The sequence below is a fragment of the Trachypithecus francoisi genome, unplaced genomic scaffold, assembly GCF_009764315.1.
Source record: "Trachypithecus francoisi isolate TF-2019V2 unplaced genomic scaffold, Tfra_2.0 Lachesis_group0, whole genome shotgun sequence".
NCBI classification, from domain to species: domain Eukaryota; kingdom Metazoa; phylum Chordata; class Mammalia; order Primates; family Cercopithecidae; genus Trachypithecus; species Trachypithecus francoisi.
Genome location: NW_022681453.1, coordinates 133,634,639 through 133,657,211, shown reverse-complemented (window position 1 = coordinate 133,657,211; position 22,573 = coordinate 133,634,639). Strand labels below are relative to the sequence as shown.

General features: G+C 47.0%; 1 protein-coding gene across 9 annotated transcripts in view; it reads left to right on the top strand.

Annotated features, from left to right (window-relative positions):
- DGKG (diacylglycerol kinase gamma) overlaps positions 1-22,573 on the top strand; it is a 217,004-nt gene that overhangs the window by 102,050 nt on the left and 92,381 nt on the right. For 7 of the 9 annotated variants that reach the window (XR_004437236.1, XM_033211963.1, XM_033211970.1 and 4 more), the window contains 5 exons: positions 3,356-3,435; positions 4,596-4,670; positions 7,149-7,234; positions 12,192-12,281; positions 13,440-13,600. Coding sequence is in view for 8 of the 9 variants with exons in the window: in XM_033211963.1 (XP_033067854.1) it covers positions 3,356-3,435; positions 4,596-4,670; positions 7,149-7,234; positions 12,192-12,281; positions 13,440-13,600 (492 nt within the window). In the remaining variant the exon portion in view is untranslated. The remainder of the gene's footprint in view (positions 1-3,355; positions 3,436-4,595; positions 4,671-7,148; positions 7,235-12,191; positions 12,282-13,439; positions 13,601-22,573) is intronic. The other 2 variants (XM_033211966.1, XM_033211964.1) reach the window with 1 other exon arrangement.

Genomic DNA, 22,573 nt, shown 5'->3' with positions numbered 1-22,573 from the left:
TTTTCTGGCCTCTGGAGTTACCTTTGACAGCCACACTGTCAGCAAGTGGTGAGAGGAAAGGTTGGCTGATCCCATTGCTGGTCTTCTTGGGCTTTGTTACTATTTTAGGAACAAGTTACATAAAACTTTAATATGCAGATGTCCTAAATAATAACAAAGATGTGGCCTAAAAATAGACAATGGGTTTTCCAGGATTGCCAAGCTGTCTCCAGAACATGATCTGCCAAAATGAAGCTAACCAGATCTAAAAGTTCTTCTTAATCCTTAAATGTATACTTAAGAACTCATTTTTTTACTTGGGTTCACCAATTAACATTTTTTGTGCCTTCCACAGAGTTCCAAGGAATGCAGGGAAGGCAGTCTGGTGAGGAACAAAGAGTACTAGAAAAGGAAATAGAAAATTGGGGCCTCCTGCTCTGCCTCTGAGCCTTAAGTTTCCTCCGCTCAAAGGGGACACAGTAATCCCTGCCCTGCCCACCTCCCAGAGGTGCTGTAAGATTAAATGAGAACATACAGATTCACGTGTTGTGAAAAGTAAAACAGACCAGGCACGGTGGCTCATGCCTGTCATCCCAGCACTTTGGGATGCTGAGGTGTGCAGATTGCCTAAGGTCAGAAGTTTGAGACCAACTTGGCCAACATGATGAAACCCCGTCTCTACTAAAAAAACAAAAATCAGCTGGGCGTGGTGGGAGGCGCCTGTAATCCCAGCTACTCTCGAGGCTGAGGCAGGAGAATCGCTTGAACCTGGGCGGTGGAGGTTGCAGTGAGCCAAGATTGTGCCACTTCACTCCAGTCTGGGCAACAGAGGGAGATTCTGCCTCAAAAGAAAAAAAAGAAAAGTGAAACATAAGGCAGAATGAGGGGAGAATCTAAACATGTGAGAAAGCTCTAGAAACCTAGAAGGGCAGAAAGGTGGGAAACACACACAGGCACACACACATCCACACCCAATACATGTATGCCAGTTGTTTAGGGCAGGCAGCCAGCAGGTTGTGCTGCATCTGTTATGATGGGACAGAGTCCATGCTGTAGGGTTGGCTGTTAAATACGTTGAATGTCATCTCCAGAGGTGAGGAATTATTCCTTAGCCTCCAAGATGCTTCTGGGCATCACATAGTCACCCTGGGCAGGTGAGACAAATTTTTTAGATCATTGGGAATGCTACTATCCTTTTCAAACAACATGGCACTGTGTTTGCTGGACTTTTAGCTTGAGATCTGGAAAAGCAGGCAGTAGATATTGAATATGGAGCAGAGCTGCATATCCACATTGGTGTATCCTTCCACTGAACCCACAAGTATTTGCTGAGTACCCACTCTTGTGTCTGGTGCTATACGGTCCTTGGTAATAGGGTTACACACACCTCACTCTGCTCCCAATGCATTTTAAATCCAGTTGATGTTTTGAGTCATTTATCTGAGAAAGTTAAAAAAAATACAAATGAACAACAAAAGAAACTCCAGAAGATAGTACATGGTTTGTTTGTTTGCTTGCTTGCTTGTTTGTTTCTTGAGATGGGGTTTTGCTCTTGTCTCCCAGGCTGGAGTGCAATGGTGTGATCTCAGCTCACTGCAACCTTTGCCTCCCGGGTTCAAGCGATTCTCCTGCCTCAGCCTCCCGAGTAGCTGGGATTACAGGCATGCACCACTACACCCAACTAATTTTTGTATTTTTAGTAGAGATGGGGTTTCACCATATCGGCCAGGCTGGTCTCGAACTCCTGACCTCAGGTGATCTGCCTGCCTTGGCCTCCCAAAGTGCTCACAGGTGTGAGCCGCCGTGCCCAGCCAATAGTACATGTTTTAAGTGCAATCATTTTAGTTTCAATGATCAAGGGAAACTTCATATAGGAGATGTCTCTTGAATTGAGCCCTGAGGATAAGAAGGTTTTTGTTGGTGGTGGTGGTAGTCTTGTCTTGTCTTGTCTTGTCTTGTCTTGTCTTTTCTTCTTGACCTTTCCTTTCCTTTCCCTTTCCCTTTCCCTTTCCTCTCTTTTCCAAGACGGAGTCTTGCTCTATTGCCCAGGCTGGAGCGCACTGGCAAGATCTCGGCTCACTGCAACCTCACCTCCCAAGTTCAAGTGATTCTCCTGCCTCAGCCTCCCGAGTAGCTGGGATTACAGGCGCATGCCACCATGCCAGGCTAATTTTTATATTTTTAGTAGAGATGGGGTTTCATCATGTTGGCCAGGCTGGTCTCAAACTCCTGACCTTGTGATCCGCCCACCTCGGCCTCTCAAAGTGCTCGGATTATAGGCATGAGTGGTCATGCCCAGCCAGAAGTTTGTTTTTTTTTTTTTTTTAAGAGTTTGCAAAGAAGGAAGTGGGCATTTCAGATCATGGAATGGGAGAAGAAACCAGCATGAGCAGACCCATGGGTGGGAATGCAAGAGACATACTCTAGACTTACTAGAGGAGCAAGAGCAGGACATGGCTGCACCTGCGGCTAAGGGTTAGCAGAAATTAGGAGATAGCAGTAGAATAGGGCTAGACTGAAAAGGCCTTTAATGCCAGGTTAGGAGATTTACATTTTATCCACAAAATCCAAATCCTCCTTTAATAATGAGATGTCATTACAAGTTTTTGAGCAAGTGTGGCATGGCTGACCTGGTGTCCTGGGAAGGAACAGTGTGGGAATGGCATGCAGGACTTACCTAGGGTGGGAAAGGCACAAAGCAGCATGGGGCTGTGGCAGCCAGAGGTAAAGGGACATTTCTGAGAAAGATTTGACAGGACAACACCTTCCTTGGATGGATGAATGAATAACAGAAAGAGGGAACCAGGAGAAAGACTGAGTTTCATAGGGAGAGAAGATGTGTCATGTATGAGGCACGTTGAGCTTGTACTGATGGTGAGACGTCCAGTCGACAGTACCCACTGGCCAGTGAGAAACGTGGGACCAGGGTTCAGGAGGAAACTGGGGCGGGAAATCAGCATTTGGAAGGCGCCAGGGTGGAAGCGGTGGCTCACTCCATGAGTGCTATTTCGCTTACATGTACGATCAGACAGCCGTGCTTTCTAAGATCATATTCAGTTGTGTCCCCCACAAAATTTACTCTTGTGCTGAAGGTACAAGACCACATCACTGTTGAATGATTTGAAGCTACAGCACCATTGTTCCGTCGCTGCTCCCAACCTCAAACCCTCATTTCCGTTAACACTGCTTAAAGACCATTCAAACTGGAGACACTTAGCTACTTAAGCCCCTCAGAAAATTCAGCCAGTGGACAAACACCTGACCGCCTGCCCTCCTGCTTCTCATCTGCCTCTCTGAAGCTGTCTTGGCTTCAACTCTCATTTCACCCCCCTATTGGATGAAGCAGAGCTAATTTCTTTTTCTTTTACCTTTCAAGTATAAGATCATCCCCACCCCGGGTACCCACCCCCTGCTGGTCTTGGTGAACCCCAAGAGTGGAGGGAGACAAGGAGAAAGGTACGTTCTCTTCTGTTTCAAAGTGGAGCAACTAGAGCAACACGACTCAGGCCCTTCCTCCCCTTGGCAGTAACACAGCAGGCTGTGGAGACAAGCAGACTCAAATCCCAACACTGCCACCTGCCACTTTATGACCTGGCCCAAGTGACTTAAAGTCCCCAGGCCTCGGTTTCTCCCTCTGCAAAATGGAGATAATTAGCATTCCTCCTCTCACAGGTGAGAATAGACACGGCAATTAGCCCACAGCCCGCGTAGCCATTATTAAGACCACCAGGGTTAGACCACGCTCTAAGATGCCTGTGCCTTTCTAGCCTCTCAGATCTCTTGATTTAAGAGATGATGGGGGTCCCATTGATTAGGGCCTCCTGTGCTACCATCACCCATGAGAAGCCAGGGCATCCACCTCATCAGTTTGCTAAAATGCCCAGTTCAATGGTGGCTAGAAACTGCTAAACAGCACAGGAGGACAGAGAGAATGGTTAAAGCAGCTCTGTCTCCCAATTCCGGGATCATTAACAGAGGGCACTGTGATCTGGAATCCAGGTTAAAAAATAATAATTAGTAGAGTTAAAGCAAGAACTATGAGGACCCCCACCCCCTCCAAGGGGCAGGACACCCCTCCTGAACTGACCTGACTCCAAGCTGGAGCCAGGAAAGCAGGCCTGGGTGCAGTCAGGGCCTCTCAGCCGCCCCCTGCCCAATGCCACCTCCTGCATTTCCTCCTGATCCCAGGACTGCAGGGGACCTCTCCCTGGGGAAGAGGGGGGTCCTGTGATGCTTTTGTATAGTCTGCAGAGGGCAGAATCACACTGCCTAGACCCTAGAACATTTGGGGAAAGGTCTCTGTGGAGGATAAAGCTTTAGAATGAAAGTTCTGTTCTCTGGGTTTCTCTGCCCTGTTCTCTTTGTAAGGAGTGATGCTTCTGGGCTTAGGAGCTAGGTTGGTAGTGCAGCCTTGAACCGCGGCTGATAACACGGGGATGCCAGGTGGAGCCTGGACACCAGGGTCAGCAGGCAGTGCCTTCCCCTCCAGGGATGAGGATGAACCCTCATCCCTGCCACCGGTGGGCTCCAGAGGTGTTTGCCCTAATGTGACTTCTCACGATGACATATTCCTTCTCTGTCTCTCTCTCTCCCTCCTTTTCTTTTTTTTTCCATAGAATTCTTCGGAAATTCCACTATCTGCTCAACCCCAAACAAGTTTTCAACCTGGACAATGGGGGGCCTACTCCAGGGTATGGAGATCACAATCTTTACCTCTTATTTCTCCCCGTCCCTTTTAATCTCCAATGAAGATGCCTCTTTTGTCACCTTTTTTATCTTTCGTCTCTCAACTTGTCCCTTCCTGCCATTTTACTCCCTGTCTCTGCTTTTTCTCACGTCCTACTCTGACTCCTGGAGATATTCAGGATGCCCAGGAAGGCTAACTCTGTTTGAGAAGTGGCCTCCTGTAGCTTGTCCTAGAAAAAGTTGTTGATTTTATAAGAGGGGGTAACCGCACACACCATTCATTTGATTGACAGGAGGAACAGGCTTGTAAATTATTTTAACTTATTTGCAAGGCTCTGTTAGCTGGTGTCTTCATACTGAATCATCAGAGAAGAGAAAGTTTTCTTATCATTGTCAGTCAGCAGTTTGGAAATCTAGACAGTGACTCAGAGCTCTGCCTTGGTGTTCCACTGTTGGGGGCATTTTAGGATCAAGACAATTACTTGTTCAATGGAATCACTTTTATTTTCTAAATCATTAGATTTTGAGATGTTTTGCTCCTCCTGCCACTTATTGGTTATTCTCTGCTTGTTAGCATGGGGTTGAAAAGAGGCCCGGTGGGAGGCATGGTCCCTGTGTCCGCGGCTAATGGTGAGCTGCAGGTCCCCGTGATGCGGCCCCGCCAGCACCTGGGCTAGAAGGCAGGGAAAGCCTGGGCTTCCTCCCAGTCCGGGCCAGTGCTCGAGAGCCGGGGCTGTCTGCATACTCTGGGCTGGGCTTGCCCAGCACACAGCCACTTTGCCCAACCTCCAACCGGGATTTCTACTCCGGGTTCAGCAAGACCCCTCAGAGAGGTTGGAGTAAGGACTCTGAAAAGAGAATTTGACCCTGTTTTTGGTTGGCTGACACCAAAGCTATTATTTGTGGCAGCGGTAGTACAAGGCCCAGTTAAAAAGAGAAAGAAAACGTAAGTACAGATTCAGTACTCCTGCCATGATTTGCCTGTAAAACTAATTTCAGAACAGAGCCCACCTCTGTATACCACTGCAGTTGCCCTCACAGTCACCATGATTGCCATCACTGCTGAACAGCACAGCCTTGTGACGGAGCAGCCCCCCACAGACACCTTTACAAGCCCACTGCCAAAACTTGCAGACCGTCCTCCAGCTTAACCTCATGTATTCTAAATTGTTTTCATCTGAGATGACGAGCCAAATGGCTACTTCCAGGGCTGATGCGCCCTGAGGGTCTCTCATGCGCCTGTCACTCTGTAATCAGACAGGTTGCCTGGCTGGAGGGAGCCTCTGTTCAGAATTCACTTCCTGTTGGAGAGCAGAGTTCTGCAAGAGAAGTGGAAGAGAAGGAATGTTAATTTGCCTACACATGCATCAGTGACTCTGAAAGCTCCCGGGCTCTTCTCAGACCACCAGGCTGGGCAGATTGGAAATATTGACCTTCGGCTTCCCGAGTCCCACCCCCAAGGTGTCCGCAGGTCACATTCATTCTAAAGCAGAGGTTCTTAACTTTTTTGTGCCAGGAACCCCTTTGGCAGTCTGGTGAAGCATACAGACACCCTCTTAGAATATTTCTTAATGCATAAAATGAAATAATAAAAGGTAACCAGGGAAACCGTATCAAAAAATAGTTATCAAAACAGTAAAACAAATTAGTGATATGAGAATATAGGAGCTTCACCAACACATTAAATAGGAAGACCCAGACGCGGGTCTAATAACTGCTGTAAATTCTGAGCAGTGATGAGCATGACGGTGCTATGAGACATCTGCCACAACCGTGATGAAACACTAACATGCCTGTGATTTTGACCATTGACAAAATCATGGCTATCGTTCAGACTGCTGTGGTTGTTGCCTACATGCTGAATGGAAGGAAATACTACTAATTTCAGTTTGAGCTTAGGGAAAATAAGAATGTAATATTTTCTCCTCCAAGTCCATGGCCCTCTGAATCCAATCCACAGAACACTTGGAGGTTCATGGACCCCAGGTTGAGCACCCTGCTCTCCAGGGTTAAGGCTCCTGAGAAGAGAAGGGCATCACTCCACTCACTGTGGCCCACAGGAGAGTGAAGTGAAGATCCAGCAAAGTCGGTGCATCTCACTTACCAGGGCAGATGTCAGGACAGAGTAGGCGGGAGAGCCCAAGAGGAGTGAAAACACTGGGGTCTATTTGTATTGACGCCAAAATGTACAAACTCTGGACTCCTCGGCATAGCTAGTAGAGAATTTCTAGAAAACTGTTTTCCATTTGTGTTGAATGTTGAGTCAGATTCTCCTTGTACAAGGATGGGCCCCTTGGCCTTGGCTCCATGTTCAAGGCACTGCATAGTAACTTCTGGTTTCAGAACATTGAGTGACCCTTTCAACCACAAAAGGAACTGAGGTCTTAACCTACTCCTGGGGAACAGGGGAGACTCTGACTCAACGTGTATCAATGTCAACCGCAACCTAGTAACAAGTCCATTTTGGCCTTTCTTCTTCTCAGGTTGAACTTTTTCCATGATACTCCAGACTTCCGTGTTTTGGCCTGTGGCGGAGATGGGACAGTTGGCTGGATTTTGGATTGCATTGGTAAGCATGGGCTGAGAGGGCCTTTGCTGCTTATTTATAGTAAGCATATTTACAATTAGCAGAAGGCAATAAAAAAGAAAGGGACATGGAGCCATGTCTGTTCATCCTTGTATCTTCCTCTGGACCAAGACTTGACTAAATATTTGCTTTGGCAAAAAAACAAAAAAAAACAAAACAAAAAAGGCCGGGCGCGGTGGCTCAAGCCTGTAATCCCAGCACTTTGGGAGGCCGAAACGGGTGGATCACGAGGTCAGGAGATCGAGACCATCCTGGCTAACACGGTGAAACCCCGTCTCTACTAAAAAATACAAAAAACTAGCCGGGTGAGGTGGCGGGTGCCTGTAGTCCCAGCTACTCGGGAGGCTGAGGCAGGAGAATGGCGTGAACCCGGGAGGTGGAGCTTGCAGTGAGCTGAGATCCGGCCACTGCACTCCAGCCTGGGCCACAGAGCGAGACTCCGTCTCAGAAAAAAAAAAAAAAAAAAAAAAAAAAATTGCTTTGGGTGGAAAAAAAAAAAGAAAGAAATAAGACAATGAAATGATTCCCTCTAATACAGAGGTAACAGTTTAGTTTCAGGCCTTCCCTATAAAGCAGATCTGTCATGGCTGGCGTTTGGGCAGTGGCAGGACAGGCCAGATTTGGGAGGTGGGAGGACAGGAGTGGAATTCTGGGCAGATCCTTTGGGGTGGGTAAAGGCAAGAGAACTAAGCATAGATCATAGCCTGGGACAAATCACCTTGAGATGAACACCCGGAGCCTGAGTCCAGAAAGTGCATCTGCAAAGTACAAATCAGTGCAAGCAAAGAAGGACCATGCTGAGCTGTGTCCTCTACAGTACACCTAGATAACAAGGCCCAGGCTGGAAGGCTGGTAGCCTGAGTTCTACCCAGCTCTACCTGGATCTGTAGGTCCTCGGACACATCAGCCCCAGTAAGTGATGGAAACTGACTGAAATTTTGGGATGGAAGCAGAGTCAAGATCTAACCCTAGAGAACCCAGACAAACACTGCAAAGTGTAATATAGGTACAAGAAAGCGGCTGGGGGGAGCACTGGGGAGGACAGTCATCAAAGTCAGAGACTGGGCCCTGAGCGATGAGCCCTGGGCTTTCCATTCTTCATTCCACAAATGCCGCCTGCGCCCCACAATGACTCAAGCTCTCCCCAAGGCACTGGAGATACAGCAGGAAATGAACAAAAAATTCTGCTGTCATGGAGCGTACCATGTAGAGGAAAGAGACAGGCAATGAACAATTAAATAAATGAGACATAGTATGTCAGGAGGTGTTTAAAATACAGCAGGGAAGGGGCACGGGGAGCTCAAGGCGGCAATCTAACACCTCACAGAGAAGACAACATTTGCGTGGAGATCTGGAGGAGGGGTGAGCCACATGGATACTTGAGGAAGGGCAGTCCAGGCAGAAGGAACAGCAAAGACAAAGGCCCTGCAGTAGGAGCAGGAGGCAGGTCAGCATGGCCAGAGCAAAGTGGATTCAAGAAAAGCTACAGAGGATGAAGCAGAGGTGATGAGGGGCCAGGTGACTAGGACAAATAGGGCATTCTATGGAATATGGCTTTTATACTGGGAGGGTCTCATGACATTGGATGGTTTTTAGCAAAGGAAGAACATGACAGATTAAGAGAAGAGGGCAGAAGCGGGGAGATCGGTTAGTAGGCCACTGCAGCAATCTAAGAGATGTCCAGGGCTTGGACCACAGTAGAAACAGAGGGGTGGTGAGAAGTGGCCAGCTTCTGGATATCTTTAGAAGGTAAAGGCAATACAATTTGCTGACAGACTGGATATGGGAGATGAGAGGAAGAGGGGAGTCAAGGATAAGCCAGGACTAGACCGTGACCAGGGCAGAGAAAGCTGTGCCTCCAGGAGTTGTAAGTAGACCACCTAGCTGGGTGAGAAGGCTGCAGGACTGTACACCTGCCGCCCGCCACTCCCCCGGGCACTTTGGTTGCCATGGACACAGCCCTGCCAAGCAGCCACCCACGCTCTCCTGTCACCTTGGGCTCTGGAGCTGTTTGTGGGAGGAGGGAGGAGTCCTCTGGGAGCCAAGGAAGGAAAAGCTGATCCGCAGAGGGTGGATGGCTGCGGTACTGGACTACTCACACAGCTCCCTCCCCACCATGAAGGAGAAAGTAGGCTTTGGCAGAGAGCTTTATGCAATTCATCCGCAGAGGACACAGGTGATAGAAGTTGCTCAAAACAGAAAAAAGGAAGATCACAGAAGGAGGAAGAAATATTAGTTTTTTTTCACAGGTTAGTGACCCAAAGAGAAAAAAAGCAGAAGTAAAAGGGATAACTGTGTAAGATACTCATCCGTTCACTCTCATTTAAGCACTTGTTCAGTGCTCTCCAGTGCCCCTCCATGGTCCCCTCTCTGATCTGTTCTCTCCCTACACCCACAGCAATCTTTCCTGCATGTCACTGGGTGCATGGTGTGCATAAAGCACACCAGTGGCTTCCATTATTCTTAGAATAAAGACAAAACCCTTGAAGTAATCTACAGGGCCCTGAGTGACTCAGCTGCTGCACACCCTTCCAGACTTATTTCTACCTCCATCCCTCTCCATCTGGACTCAGGTCCCGGCCGCTTTCTCAGACCCTTGGGTGTTCCAGTCTCCCTTGCACCTCAGGACCTTCGCACAAGTTGGCCACCCTGTTTGCAGTGCTGCCCCAGCCTTCACTCAGTCAGCTTCCACTTCAGATCTCAGCTGACATGTGGCTTCCTCAGGGGAGCCTCCCCTGACACACCCACCAGCCTCAGCCACCTTCTTAAAGGATAGTGCTCCTCTCTTTTCTGACGTGAATGTGAAATGCAGCATTGTCTCCATGGATTCCTCTTTAATATCTGTCTGTCCCACTGGACAGTAAGTAAGCACCATGAGAATCTGAGCCATGGCTTTTTTGCCCACTCTCAGAGCTGAAGCACCTAACACTGCATCTGCATATAGCAGACTTCAGTCGATATGTGTGAAGATGCTGTGAGAATAAGACCCAGCCTCCCTCGGGGAGGTTACAGTACATTCAGGGAACAAACAAGGAGATAACTACAAGAGAGTACAATGAGATCATTTCTGGTGCTAAGGAAATATTCTGACGAGGCACCAGGTCCAGGCTGGGGCAACTAGGGAGGGCCTCCCAAAGGCAGCTTCTGAGCTGAGCCACAGAGAGCTTTGTGCTTTAAGGAAGTGAAAACACTTGAGAATGGCTGACATGTTGTGTGGGAGGCAGGATGTGCAGAAGGGTGAGGGTAGGGAGAAAGGCAGAGCCTGGTTCCTGGGCCTACTGTGGCAGGCTATGGGGCCATGGGGAGCCACACAGCCCCATCCCAGAAATGAAAGCAGTGAGCCAATTCAAGGGACTGTGGTTCGTGGACTGCCCTTCTTGGTGAAAGCATGGGCGACACACTAGGAGGGTGGAACTGGAGGCGGAGAGAGCCAAGAGGAGGCTGTTGCAGCGATACCAGTGGGAAGGAATCATACCTGCACTCAGGCATCACCATGGGGATAGAGAGAAGATATTTCCTGGAGATCTGTTAAGGAGACAGCACGTAGAATGTGATATGTGAATGGATGTGTGAGGGAAAAGGAAAAACCCAGGGTGGCATACAGGTTTCTAGCCTCAACACCATAAGGACAGCTGACCCGCCAAGGTGGGGACACAGAAGAAGGGGCAGACACAGGAAACAAGAGCCTTCTAGGCAAAGGGAGCGGGCTGTGCAAAGGCAGGGAGGCAGTGCTCCGATCACGTGTTCTAAGGACAATGAGAGAGGCTGTCGCATTGCTCTGCTCTCTATCTCAAGCCTTCCAGTGGCCATCTCAGTCCTCAAACCTGGAGGACCTATGAGCTCCAGTTTGCCAGGGCAGCCCTAGCTTGAGCCTCCCCTGCTGATTCCTGCATCTCTCCCAACCCCACAATCACATTGCTCACATCCAGGGCCACCATGAGTGCTGAGGTCTCATGGAAATACCCACCCAACCCCAAAACTGATGGATGCCTGTGCCCCCTTCAGCTCTCCCAGCCTAGACAATGTGCCGCAGTAGATCTGAGGCCAGATGAAAACATGTACTGTTGTGCTTTCTCTGATGGTTCTATCTGATGTCCTTCACAACTATCAGAAGAGGAATGATTAGGAATCTGTGTCATTGCAATCCTGAGAGGTGTGGAAGTGAGAAACTGGTGTGGGGGCCAAATAATACCTGGAGGTTTTGTTTGTTTAGCTAATGTTAGTTTTAACTTTTAAACTCGAATAGTGAAAAGTTGAAGGTGAGCATCTTCAGCTTGTCCAATGTCCTACTATTCCCTAGTGTCCTAGCCCCATCTGTTTTACTAATCTGTGTACCTGCCTAGCCCCTGAAGAGAGGAGGGGAATGGACTGAGAGCCATAGAGATCTGGGCTTGGATCCTGGCTCTGGAATTACTTTCCCTCTCTCCCATTGAAGTATTGACCAGGCCTAGCTCCTGCAATCAGATGAGATTGAGTGTGTTCAGGGTAGAATGGTTGTAGACTACTTTCCCTCTCTCAGTCTCAGTTTCTTCAGCTACTTGAAGGAGGATAATACCTTGCAAGGTTAGGCTGAGGAATAAATGGAGTAAGTGCTGATTGTCATTAAGGATTAAAAACATGCAACTTAATGTTTTGGGGTGTATGCTGCCACCCCAAAGGACAGATTTAGGATGAAATTTGAATAAACATGTGCAAGTTGCAGGGATGCAGATTTAGCTGAATATAAAACACAAATGGACAGATTTGACTCAATTAGTGGTGGTTAACATGCTGCAGATGGGATAGATGGCTTTAGGAAGTAGTGTTTTTCCCATCAGTGTGGTATTCAAACAAAGAATGCTATGGAGGGGTTCAAGCATCAGATCGGGGATAAAAAGACAACTTAAACATTCTATGGTCCCATGGCATATGATTCTCTGTTCCTCTGTGTGTCTTGCAGATAAGGCCAACTTTGCAAAGCATCCACCAGTGGCTGTCCTGCCTCTTGGAACAGGAAATGACCTTGCCCGCTGTCTCCGCTGGGGAGGAGGTGAGTTTGCATGCTAGTGGTGCTACCCTGGGAACAGGTGTTCTGTTGACAGAGATGCTCTACAGAGCCAAGCTGAACTTACCCTTTGGTGGATCACATTCCGCAGCGTAATACTCAACTCTGCAGTCATGTCAAGCCTATGACCCTTTCTCTGCCCTCCATCCCATGCTGAATCTAGAAGAAAAGCCCCTCTTCGAGGCTCTGGGAGTTTTTGCTCCCTCACCCCCATGTTTAATATCATCCTGAAACCATCAACTTAGAGCCTGCTTTCCCCAGTAGAAAGCAATCAACTCTAGAGTAAAGACAAAGTCTCATGTGTCCCATCCCCAGAGTCCCATCCGAGAAGATGCTCACTTAGATGTTTTCTGTGTGAAATTCCCTCTCCCACAAATGGCTGATCTTCTGAATAAGGAGTAAAACTGAGGACCAAAATGCTCCATCTCCAGTTACTTAGTGTCACTAGAAGCATTCAGATTATCCTAAGCCCCATGGCCATGGGCCTTCATTTTGAAATTTCCCTAAGAAGAAACACAGAGTGGTGACCAGTTTATAAGGCAAGGGGCAGAGAACTTTGCAACCATGGAGTTGGGCATGCGCCAGAAAGTGGAGAAGTTCAGCTCAACACATGGAGCAGACAGATCAGGCTGCCAGCCAGGAAAAGGGTGGGAACTCCAGATGGCTGATAATTCAGAGAATGAGTCAAGACCAGGCAGTGCAACGGTCAGTGTTCAATGATCGGCCATGCTTGGTGGGCAGTGTCAGAGCAAGCAGGACCCAGGCCTAGGGGCCATCTTAAAATTCTGCCTGCCACACTATCCATCTCCTACATGACACAGTCTCCTACATGACATCTGCTGTTCTCCCATGCAGAGACTCCCAGCCATCCAGCCCACCGCTTCTCCAGGGTTTGCTTCAGCTACACAAGCCTGCAACCTTTAGCCAGCACCCACTCCCTGCCCTACCCCCAGCATCTTAGTATTTTCAATTGTCCTCCCCTTCTCTGTGGTTCAGGGAACATTAGTGTCTCCAGCCCACAGACACAGTGGGGAGTCCCCTAGTCACAGATGCCCTGGGCTTACCTCCCCTGACAACTACCTGTGCATTAGCAAGAACACTGCCTTTCTGCTGTGGTGACAAATGCAGTGCTGTCCTCCACAGGTTATGAAGGGGGCAGCTTGACAAAAATCCTGAAGGACATTGAGCAGAGCCCCTTGGTGATGCTGGACCGCTGGCATCTGGAAGTCATCCCCAGAGAGGAAGTGGAAAACGGGGACCAGGTCCCATACAGCATCATGAACAACTATTTCTCCATTGGTGTGGTGAGTTGGTCAAGGATCACCTTTCTGCATGGAAGAGAAATGCCCAGGAAGGGTTCCAGCCTTCTGTTGTCCCCTCTGGGTCCCTAGTGTCTACCTGTCTTACCTGCCCCCCAGCCCTGACTTGAGTCCAAGCATTCTGAAATTTGGCCTGAGTGTGGACACCCTGATTGCACCCCGCTTTATTCCCCATCTCTTGTTTAGGGAGGAAATTCTTTCCTCTGTCATTTTAACTAACACAGGAAAAGACTGAAAATTTTTCAAAAGACATATTTACTCCTTCTGTAATTTGTAGCAGTCATAGAAAAGCAACACCAAGAAATAACCAGGGGAAAAGGTTGGTAGGAAACTCTCACATGAGCTTCAGGATCTGGGAATTCTGATCCTCAAAGGAAGACCTGGTGGTCCCAAGCTACCTTGGCTGGCTTAGCACTCAGATTTCCTTCTCTCCTATTCTCTCTTCTCTCAACCCATTCCACTCCCTCCATGTGCTTCATAAACCTCTAGGGGCGTCTCCTCCCAACTGACCCCTTAGGCTAAATGCCATGAGCCTCCTTGATGCTCCCACAGCCCTTATGCTTACCCCATTCATGCACACTCTGCATTAGATTGAAGGAATTGGGTTAATGTACTTGTATGGTACCCCCTACCCCCATGCACACACATACACTCCTGCAGTACAAGGACAGCACTCTGTTCCTTTTTCATCCGCTAGCCCCAGCACATCTAGTGTAGCTCAGCTTCTGGTCCAAAGAGGATTGGGGTGGGCACTGCTTCCCATGCTGCTATGAACAGGATGGGAAAGGGAGGGGAGAGATCAATCATTTCTATAACTGAAGCTGGGGGTTGGGAGGAGGTGGGGATGCAACAAAGAAATTTACTTTCTTCAAGAATGACAGAATTGGCCAGGCGCAGTGGCTCACACCTGTAATCCCAACACTTTGGGAGGCTGAGGCGGGCAGATCACCTGAGGCCAGGAGTTCAAGACCAGCCTGGCCAACATGGTGAAACCCCATCTCTACTAAACATACAAAAATTAGCTAAGCGTGGTGGTGGGCGCCTGTAATCCCAGCTACTCGGGAGGCTGAGGCAGGAGAACTGCTTGAACCCAGAAGGTGGAGGTTGCAGTGAGCTGAGATCACGCCATTGAACTCCAGCCTGGGTGACAGAGCGAGACTCTGTTTCAAAAAAAAAAAAAAGAAAGAAAATGACAGAATTATTGAGCTATTTATTCTTTTTTTCAACAAATATTTATCAAATTTTTTCCCTAAACTTTTATTTTAAGTTCAGGGGTACATGTGCAGGATGTGCAGGTCTGTTATGTGGGTAAACGTGTGCCATGGTGGTTTGTTGCACAGATCATCCCATCACCGAGGTACTAAGCCCAGCATCCACTAGCTGTTCTTCCTGATGCTCGCCCTTCCGCCACATCCCCACAGGCCCCAGTGTGTGTTGTTTTCCCCCTTGTGTCCATGTGTTCTCATCGTTCAGCTCCCACTTATAAGTAAGAACAGACGCTAGCATTTATTGAGTACCTGTGTGCTCTCTGCAGTGCTAGGCTGTACATAGTCCAGTCCTCACAGTAGTCCTGCAGGTATCATTATCCTGCTCATCTCACTCTATAGATGAGGCTTCAGGACCCTTGACTCGCATGGCAGTGCCTTGCTCTGGAGCCAGGTTCTCTCTGCTCTGTTCCCCTGTCTTTGGAGTTGTGCTGCCTAGTTTCACATGCGTATAAAACAGACCAATTCTCTGCCCCAGACTCTGTGATACCTGCACTCCTCAACCTTGCTCAGCTGTGTTTCTTTTGAAATTTTGGTATTTTAATTTTTTAAAAAAGGAAAAAGAAGGAGAAATGATAGGTGGCTTGAGGGGATAGCAAGTTTAAGTGAAAGGTTGTTTTGTTTGGTTTTGTTTTGTTTTTGAGACAAAAGTCTCACTCTGTCACCCAGGCTGGAGTGCAATGGCACGATCTCAGCTCACTGCAATCTCCGCCTCTAGGGTTCAAGCAATTCTACTGCCTCAGGAGTTGGGGATAAAGCATGCACCACCACACCCAGCTAATTTTTGTATTTTTAGGAGAGACGGGTTTTCACCATATTGGCCAGGCTGGTCTCAAACTCCCGACCTCAAACGATCCACCTGCCTCAGCCTCCCAAAGTGCTGGGATTACAAGCGTGAGCCACCGTGCCCAACCTAGGTTTTACTTTTTTAATAAGAAGGCTAAATAGAGAACCATGGGAGAAGAAAGGATTAAAAATAATAATACCTTATATTTACAGAAGGATTTAAAATTTACCATATTCACAGATGTATTCTGAAGGGCATTATTATCTCTATTTTATGAGTTAAGAAAACAGAGACTCAGATGAAGGGATTTGCCTTCATCTTCTGACTCCAAATCCAGTGCTCTTTTTCTGTTACTAAAGCAGAAGAGGGAAGCATTGCTGAGCCCATGATGAGGTTCTGAGAGGGTGGAGGTGGTGGACTGGGAGCAAGTGCCCCAATCTGATTCATCCCACTGGATCCCCGGCCTCAGCTGAGCAGCAGCTTTCCCTAGACCTCTTCCAGGTGCCCCTCCAGTGACACATGCATATGCCCTCCCTCCTCTTGCTGCTCAAAGGCCCCTCTCCTTTTTGGACCGGCTGCTGAGGTTCCACTTCCTCCAGCAGGAACATATGCAGCCTTCAACTCCTGCAAATTAGATGTGACTGACAGGTCTGGGGTTCTGGAGCGTGGGCTTCCCATCACTACAGTTTAAAAAAATCTCATGTATTTTTCCTGTAGTAACCAGAACATAACTTGCTAACATTTATTGAGTACCTACTGCACACCAGACATAGTTTCCCTGACAGTGGATGCAGGCATTATCCATTTGTGTTTTGTAAGAAGGAACCATAGCTTAGACAGGTACAGAAACAAGTTCAGGCTGGTGAGTGGCAGAGCTTGGAATCATAATAGTTGAGCTCTAAAGCCAACTGAGCTGTGGACCACTGAGCTTTGTGACTCTTTGAAATCCTCCTCCATCTTCATGTTGCCAAATGTAACATGGTTTGAGAGAGGGGAATCTCAAAATTTAGTTGTGGTGGCTCACCACCACCTCTTATCAGAAATGTAAATTCCACCCCCACAACAGATGCTGATTCGTATTCCAACTCAGTAGGTCTGGGTGAGGTCCGGCAACTGGCATTTTTAACAAGCCTCTGAGATCATTCTGATGCAGATGGTCCTGTCCAAGTTCTCAGGGAGCGAAGACAACCTACTAGAGCAGAGAAGAATGGTCAAAGGAAGTGGCTCTTCACTGGCATGGAAGCCGGAACTGAAATAAATGGAGAGGGAAGCAGGGAAGGAGGGGAGAACTAGCCCCTCTAAGCAATGGGCTGGAAGCCAGAGCTGAGGAGCAAGACTGGCAGAGCTGCCTGGGAACTTTTAGACAGCAGGTTACAGCACAGCTGCCTGCAGAAGCTTCAGCCCCACCTCTTCCCTTTATAACACACCCTGCTCTGGCTGACAAAAACATGGTTCCCGACACCTCCGTGTCTCAACACAGTGCCCTGTAATAAGATGGTCCTCCTTAGTATCTGCTGACCAAATGGATTAACACATGAAGAGGAATGGACAGTCTTCCCTCAACTAAATAGCCAAGCCCTAAACCCAAGAGCCAAACTATTCAGTAATCATGATTTTAATTTATTCTAGCAAAAAGTAGGAAAAAAGGAAGGAAAGAAGGAAGAAAGGAAGGAAGGAGGGAAGGAAGGAAGGAAGGAAGGAAGGAAGGAAGGAAGGAAGGAAGGAAAAAAGGAGGGAGGGAGGAAGGAAGGAAGGAAGGAAGGAAGGAAGGAAGGAAGGGAGGTAAGAAGGGAGGTAAGAAGGAAGGAAGGCCTGCTGGCTGGCTAATTAATTGTCCCCAAGGAAATGCATATAAACAGATTCTCCATCACTCTCAGTGGTCAAGATAATTTACCTACCCTGGGCTGACTTATAATAACCCAATCTATTCATCTTTCCAATTATGAACAACTTCACAATATCTTTCTCTTGATTTTTTTCATACACCTTTAGCTTATCCATGTTTAATATCATATTGCAGAAGAATGAGAAACCAGGGCTGTTCTCATCTCATTGGTGTGCCCTTGGCTTTCTCTCAATAAAATGTTTGCAGGGTTTGTATGCTCGCTCTTTAAAAGTTGAAAAGAGAAATTCTTGAGAAAACAAGTAACCAACACGCAACCCTAACAGAGTCTGGGGCTGACATTTGCAGAAGGTCTTGCTCCCTATTTGACTTCCCAAACTTTGTAAGAGAAGTAGGTGTGTAAACCAAGGAAGTTTTACTTCCTTATGATGATCAAATAGAGGCGGACTCCACTGGCAAAGAGAGCCTTGCAAGGTCTTTGCCTCTTTTGAAGGACCTAGAATATCTTATGATATCAAATGTCTGTTGCTTTGTATTTATAAAGATGATGACAATGACCCCTGACACAGTGCCCCTGGGTGCTGTGGATAGAATTTTCTCTGATGAGTTTACTGGGACCCCTTGATGCAAATAGAACCCACTTAATAGATAAGGCAATAAATAAGGCAGGGTCTCCTGGCCTCTCCAAGGAGTGACTGTGCTCTCATTGCTTCGAGAGCCCCATCCACACATCAGATTCTCAACAGTGAGAAGCTAAGATAGTTGGCCTTATCAGTCCTTCTAAGTGATAATATCTACTGGCAGGAGATTTTAAACACAGTCATTCAGGATGCCACTTCCTCTGACTTCTCTGGCCTGCTCCTCCCTGTTCTTTATTTTTGGATTAGCAGAAAATGTCAGGATGGCCAGGTATCAGTGACAGGAAGTTTGAGACTACAAAATAATTCCCAAGGTATGTGTAACTCTGAACTCCTCACAAGCTCTGCTTTCATGAGCCTTAACAGGATGGGTGAACAGCTAATCCCTTGATTCAGTGAAATCTATTTCTGATGCTAGGGGAGCCCAGGGGCCAAGGAGAGGCCACAGTGGTCACACTGACCCACACACCATTTTCCACTTTGCAGATCATTCCTAGCTATCACTAGATAAGCTTCTCACCATGATAAGCATCCTACACATATGGAATTTCTCAACAAGACATAATTTTTCCTATAGATTCATGGATTCTGCCAGCACCAAGTTCTTATTTGTCACCTGTGAGAGCCATGAAGATACTAATACAGTGGGACTCCCCAGAGGGACATGGACAAGGGTCTACACCCTTTTCCATTCCCCAATCTCCCATAATTTTCAGACCAACCCAAATTCAAATAATCTGTCTTATGGTTTCCTTTCCATCTTTTTATCTCCATAAATTGCCAAAGTGACTTAGACCTGCGTTATCCAATATAATAGCCATCAGCCACATGTGGTATGACGTGCTTGAAACGGGGCTTGTCTTAATTAAGATGTCAAGTGAGCTGTAAGTATAAAATACACAATACATTTCAAAAATGTGATATAAAAAATTTAATGTCTCAATAATGTTTCTATTGATTCTATGTGATAATATTCAGGGCTTATTGGGTTAACGAAAATATACTGTTAAAATTCATTTCAGGCCGGGCATGATGACTCACACCTATAAACCCAGCACTTTGGGAGGCTGAGGCAGGTGGATCACCTGAGGTCAGGAGTTTGAGACCAGCCTTGCCAATGTGGTGAAACCCCATCTGTACTAAAAGTACGAAAATTAGCCAGGCATGGTGGCAGGCACCAGTAATCCCACCTACTCGGGAGGCTGAGGCAGGAGAATCACTTGAACCCAGGAGGCAGAGTGTGCAGTGAGCTGAGATCATGCCACTGCACTCCAGCCTGGGCAGTGGAGTGAGACTCCATCTCAAAAAAATAAAAAATTTTTAAAATTTTAAAAAATTAACTTCATCTTTTTTTTTTAAACTTTTTATGTGGCTACTAGAAAATGTTAAGTTACATTTACATATGTAGCTTATTCTATATTTCTATTGAATAGCACTGGCCTAGACATTCCAATATCTCAGAGTCCAAATGACTGCTGCATGTACTTGGAAGGGGCCCAGATTTCTTTGTCCACCCATGTGCTTGGAGTTGTAGTTCAGGAAAGAGGCCCTATGTCCATACCTTCCACTGTCTCCTCTTCACTCCACACCTGAAAGAAAGACCTCAGATAGTAAGGCTGTGAGAAATGCTATCACTTCCGTGGATTTGTAATTCCCATCTCCCGCCTTCAGAACAGAAGTATCACTTTGCCTTAATTGTCATCAAGAAAGGGTTTATACCTTAATAACCAAGAAAGGGTTTGAACCATCATAGCCCTGGTTTCCCAAATTTAAATGAAGTCACTACTGATTGTAAATATGCTCAGCTTCTATGCCTGACATAGAAGCTCCAGAGAGTGAAAGTGAATCTCGACTCTCTTTTTAATCCCCAGGTAGAGAAATGTGTTCAGAGTCTTTACCGTCAGAGCCTTTTTAAGACTTAGAAAAGGAGCTGCTCTACTCTCCCTTGCTACTTTGTGTATTTGCCAAGGGATTACATTGTCAAATTAGGGACCACGTGCTTCACTAATAATGTTTTAAAGGCTGGTCTTTTTGAAAAGCAGCTTTGCAAAACCTAGTTATGGAAAAACCAAGGACAGCCAGAACTCTGCGGAAGGAGGGGGCCTGTACATGTATCCCAGAGAATAAAAGAGCTGGGAGTCAGTCAGCAGTATTGGGGGTTGGGGATAGTGAAGTACAAATTGTGCCAGGCAACATGTGATTGCTTTTTTCTTCCCTCCCCCCCTTTTTTTTCCTGACAGAAGAAAATTAGTGCTTCAAAGGAATAGAAGTAGATGGAATATTTTCTTGAATTTTAGAGAAGTATTTGACAAATGTCATATGAATCTTATTGAGGGTGTTCACCAAAATTTGCTGAGAGAGTGGGAGGTGGGCACAGTCTGGGAGCATGAAGTGCTGCTGCCCAGGAAGCGGTGCAGGATGGACAGGCCTTGGGAACAGAGGCCTCCCTGGGGTCCGCACATCTCACCTGTGCACCCGTAGGGATGCCTCTCCAAGACCTTAAACTCTTAATATATCTTAAACTAAAAAATAAATCCGCCAGGCATGGTGGCTAACGCCTGTAATCTCAGCACTTTGGGAGGCCAAGGTGGAAGCCAGGAGTTTGAGACCAGCCTGGCCAAGACGGTGAAACACTGTCTCTACTAAAAATACCAAAAAAATTAGCCAAACATAGTGACAGGCGCCTGTAATCCCAGCTACTCTGGAGGCTGAGGCGGAAGAATCTCTTGAACCCGAGAGGCAGAAGTTGCAGTGAGCCAAGATTGTGCCACTGAACTCCAGCTTGGGCGACAGAGTGAGACTCTATCTCAAAAAAAAAAAAAAAAAAAAAAGCTGAAGTTTAAATTTTAAACTCTCGGAACATCATTTTAGCATAGAACTATACCTCTTGATGCTTAAAAATACACACAGAGGCTGGGTGCAGTGGCTCACATTTATAGTCCCAGTACTTTGGGAGGCTGAGGCAGGGAAGATCACCTGAGGTTCGAGACCAGCCTGGCCAACATGGCGAAGCCCTGCCTCTACTAAAAATACAAAAATTAGCTGGGTGTGGTGGTGGGCACCTGCAATCCCAGCTACTCGGGAGGCTGAGCCAGAAGAATTGCTTGAACCTGTGAGGCAGAGGTTGCAGTGAGACGAGATCGTGCCACTGCACTCCAGCCTGTGTGACAAGAGTGAAACTCTACCTCAAAAAAAAAAAAATTAAAAAATTAAAAAATTAAAAAAATTTTTAAAAACCACACACACAGAAATTTTCATATAAGAAACAGAATTCATATGCATTTGATGAAAATTCACTGCATGGAATTTCTGGTGTCTTGTAGCCATGTATTCCAGTAAATGGATTTCTATATTTTTTGTTGCAAAACAAATCTAGTCAGCTCCCTGATTTCTGTGTCACCCCCCATCTCCAGTCCAATTAGGCTAATGCCTGTTTATTTCTGAAACCCAGCACCTGCACCCAAAGTGCCAGCATGGGGCGTGAGCGGTGAAGGGGTGTTACACATTCTTCTGCTGGAAAATGAGACCAGTGTCAAGGGTGGAAGATCGAGTTTGAGGAGGAAAGACGAGTTTTGTTTCAGGTTTGAGGCTTAGGGTTGGCTCTAGAGATTGACACTTTGAAGCTATCACCATTCAGATGCTGGTAACAGCCAAGAGAACTCACGAGATGGCCACAGTGTGGAGTGGGGGCCACAGGTAGAACCCACAGTTAGGAAGTTGTGGTCAGAGGATGGAGAGCCCAGGAGCACAGTGTCATGACAGCCATCCTAACTGTGAGTGCTGGAGTGCAGGGGGCCGCTAGTGTGGCAAAGGGAAGTGCTCATAGGAGGGCAGTGTCCACACGATGTAGTAATGACTCTTACTGGTCTTGGAGAGAGTCCTTCGAGTGAAGTGATCAAGAAGCAGAAGCCAGAATTTAGTTTTATTTTATTATCCATTAAGCATGTTATCCAATGCCACTAATTATTTCTATTGGTGTGGATGGTTAGGACTTAATATCTAATGGCATCTACCAATGTCAGGTTTCTAGTTTTGACAATATTCTATAGTTATATAAAATGTTATTATTGAGGGAAGCTGAGTGAAAGGGACCTAGGAACTCCATGCTATTTTTGGAACTTATTGTGAGTCAAAATATTCCAAAGTAAAAACTATTTTAAAAAGAATTATTATCGAAAGTCATTTCCAGAGACTCATGCTCAGCCCCAGACACAGGGTCCTGTGCTCACAGACTCTCAGTCTCCCCAAAGAGCAAAGGCTTTCCCCTCCACTCACCCCTGAACTATCTGTTCTCGGCGGTCCTGGGCTAGAGTGAAATAGCAAGGACTCCAGAGTCTACTGGCATAGGCTGTAAGAGTATTGATGATGCTAGCTCATCCCCTTGGAGGCAGTGTTGAGCCTCTATTGGTGCCACGGATGTGACCT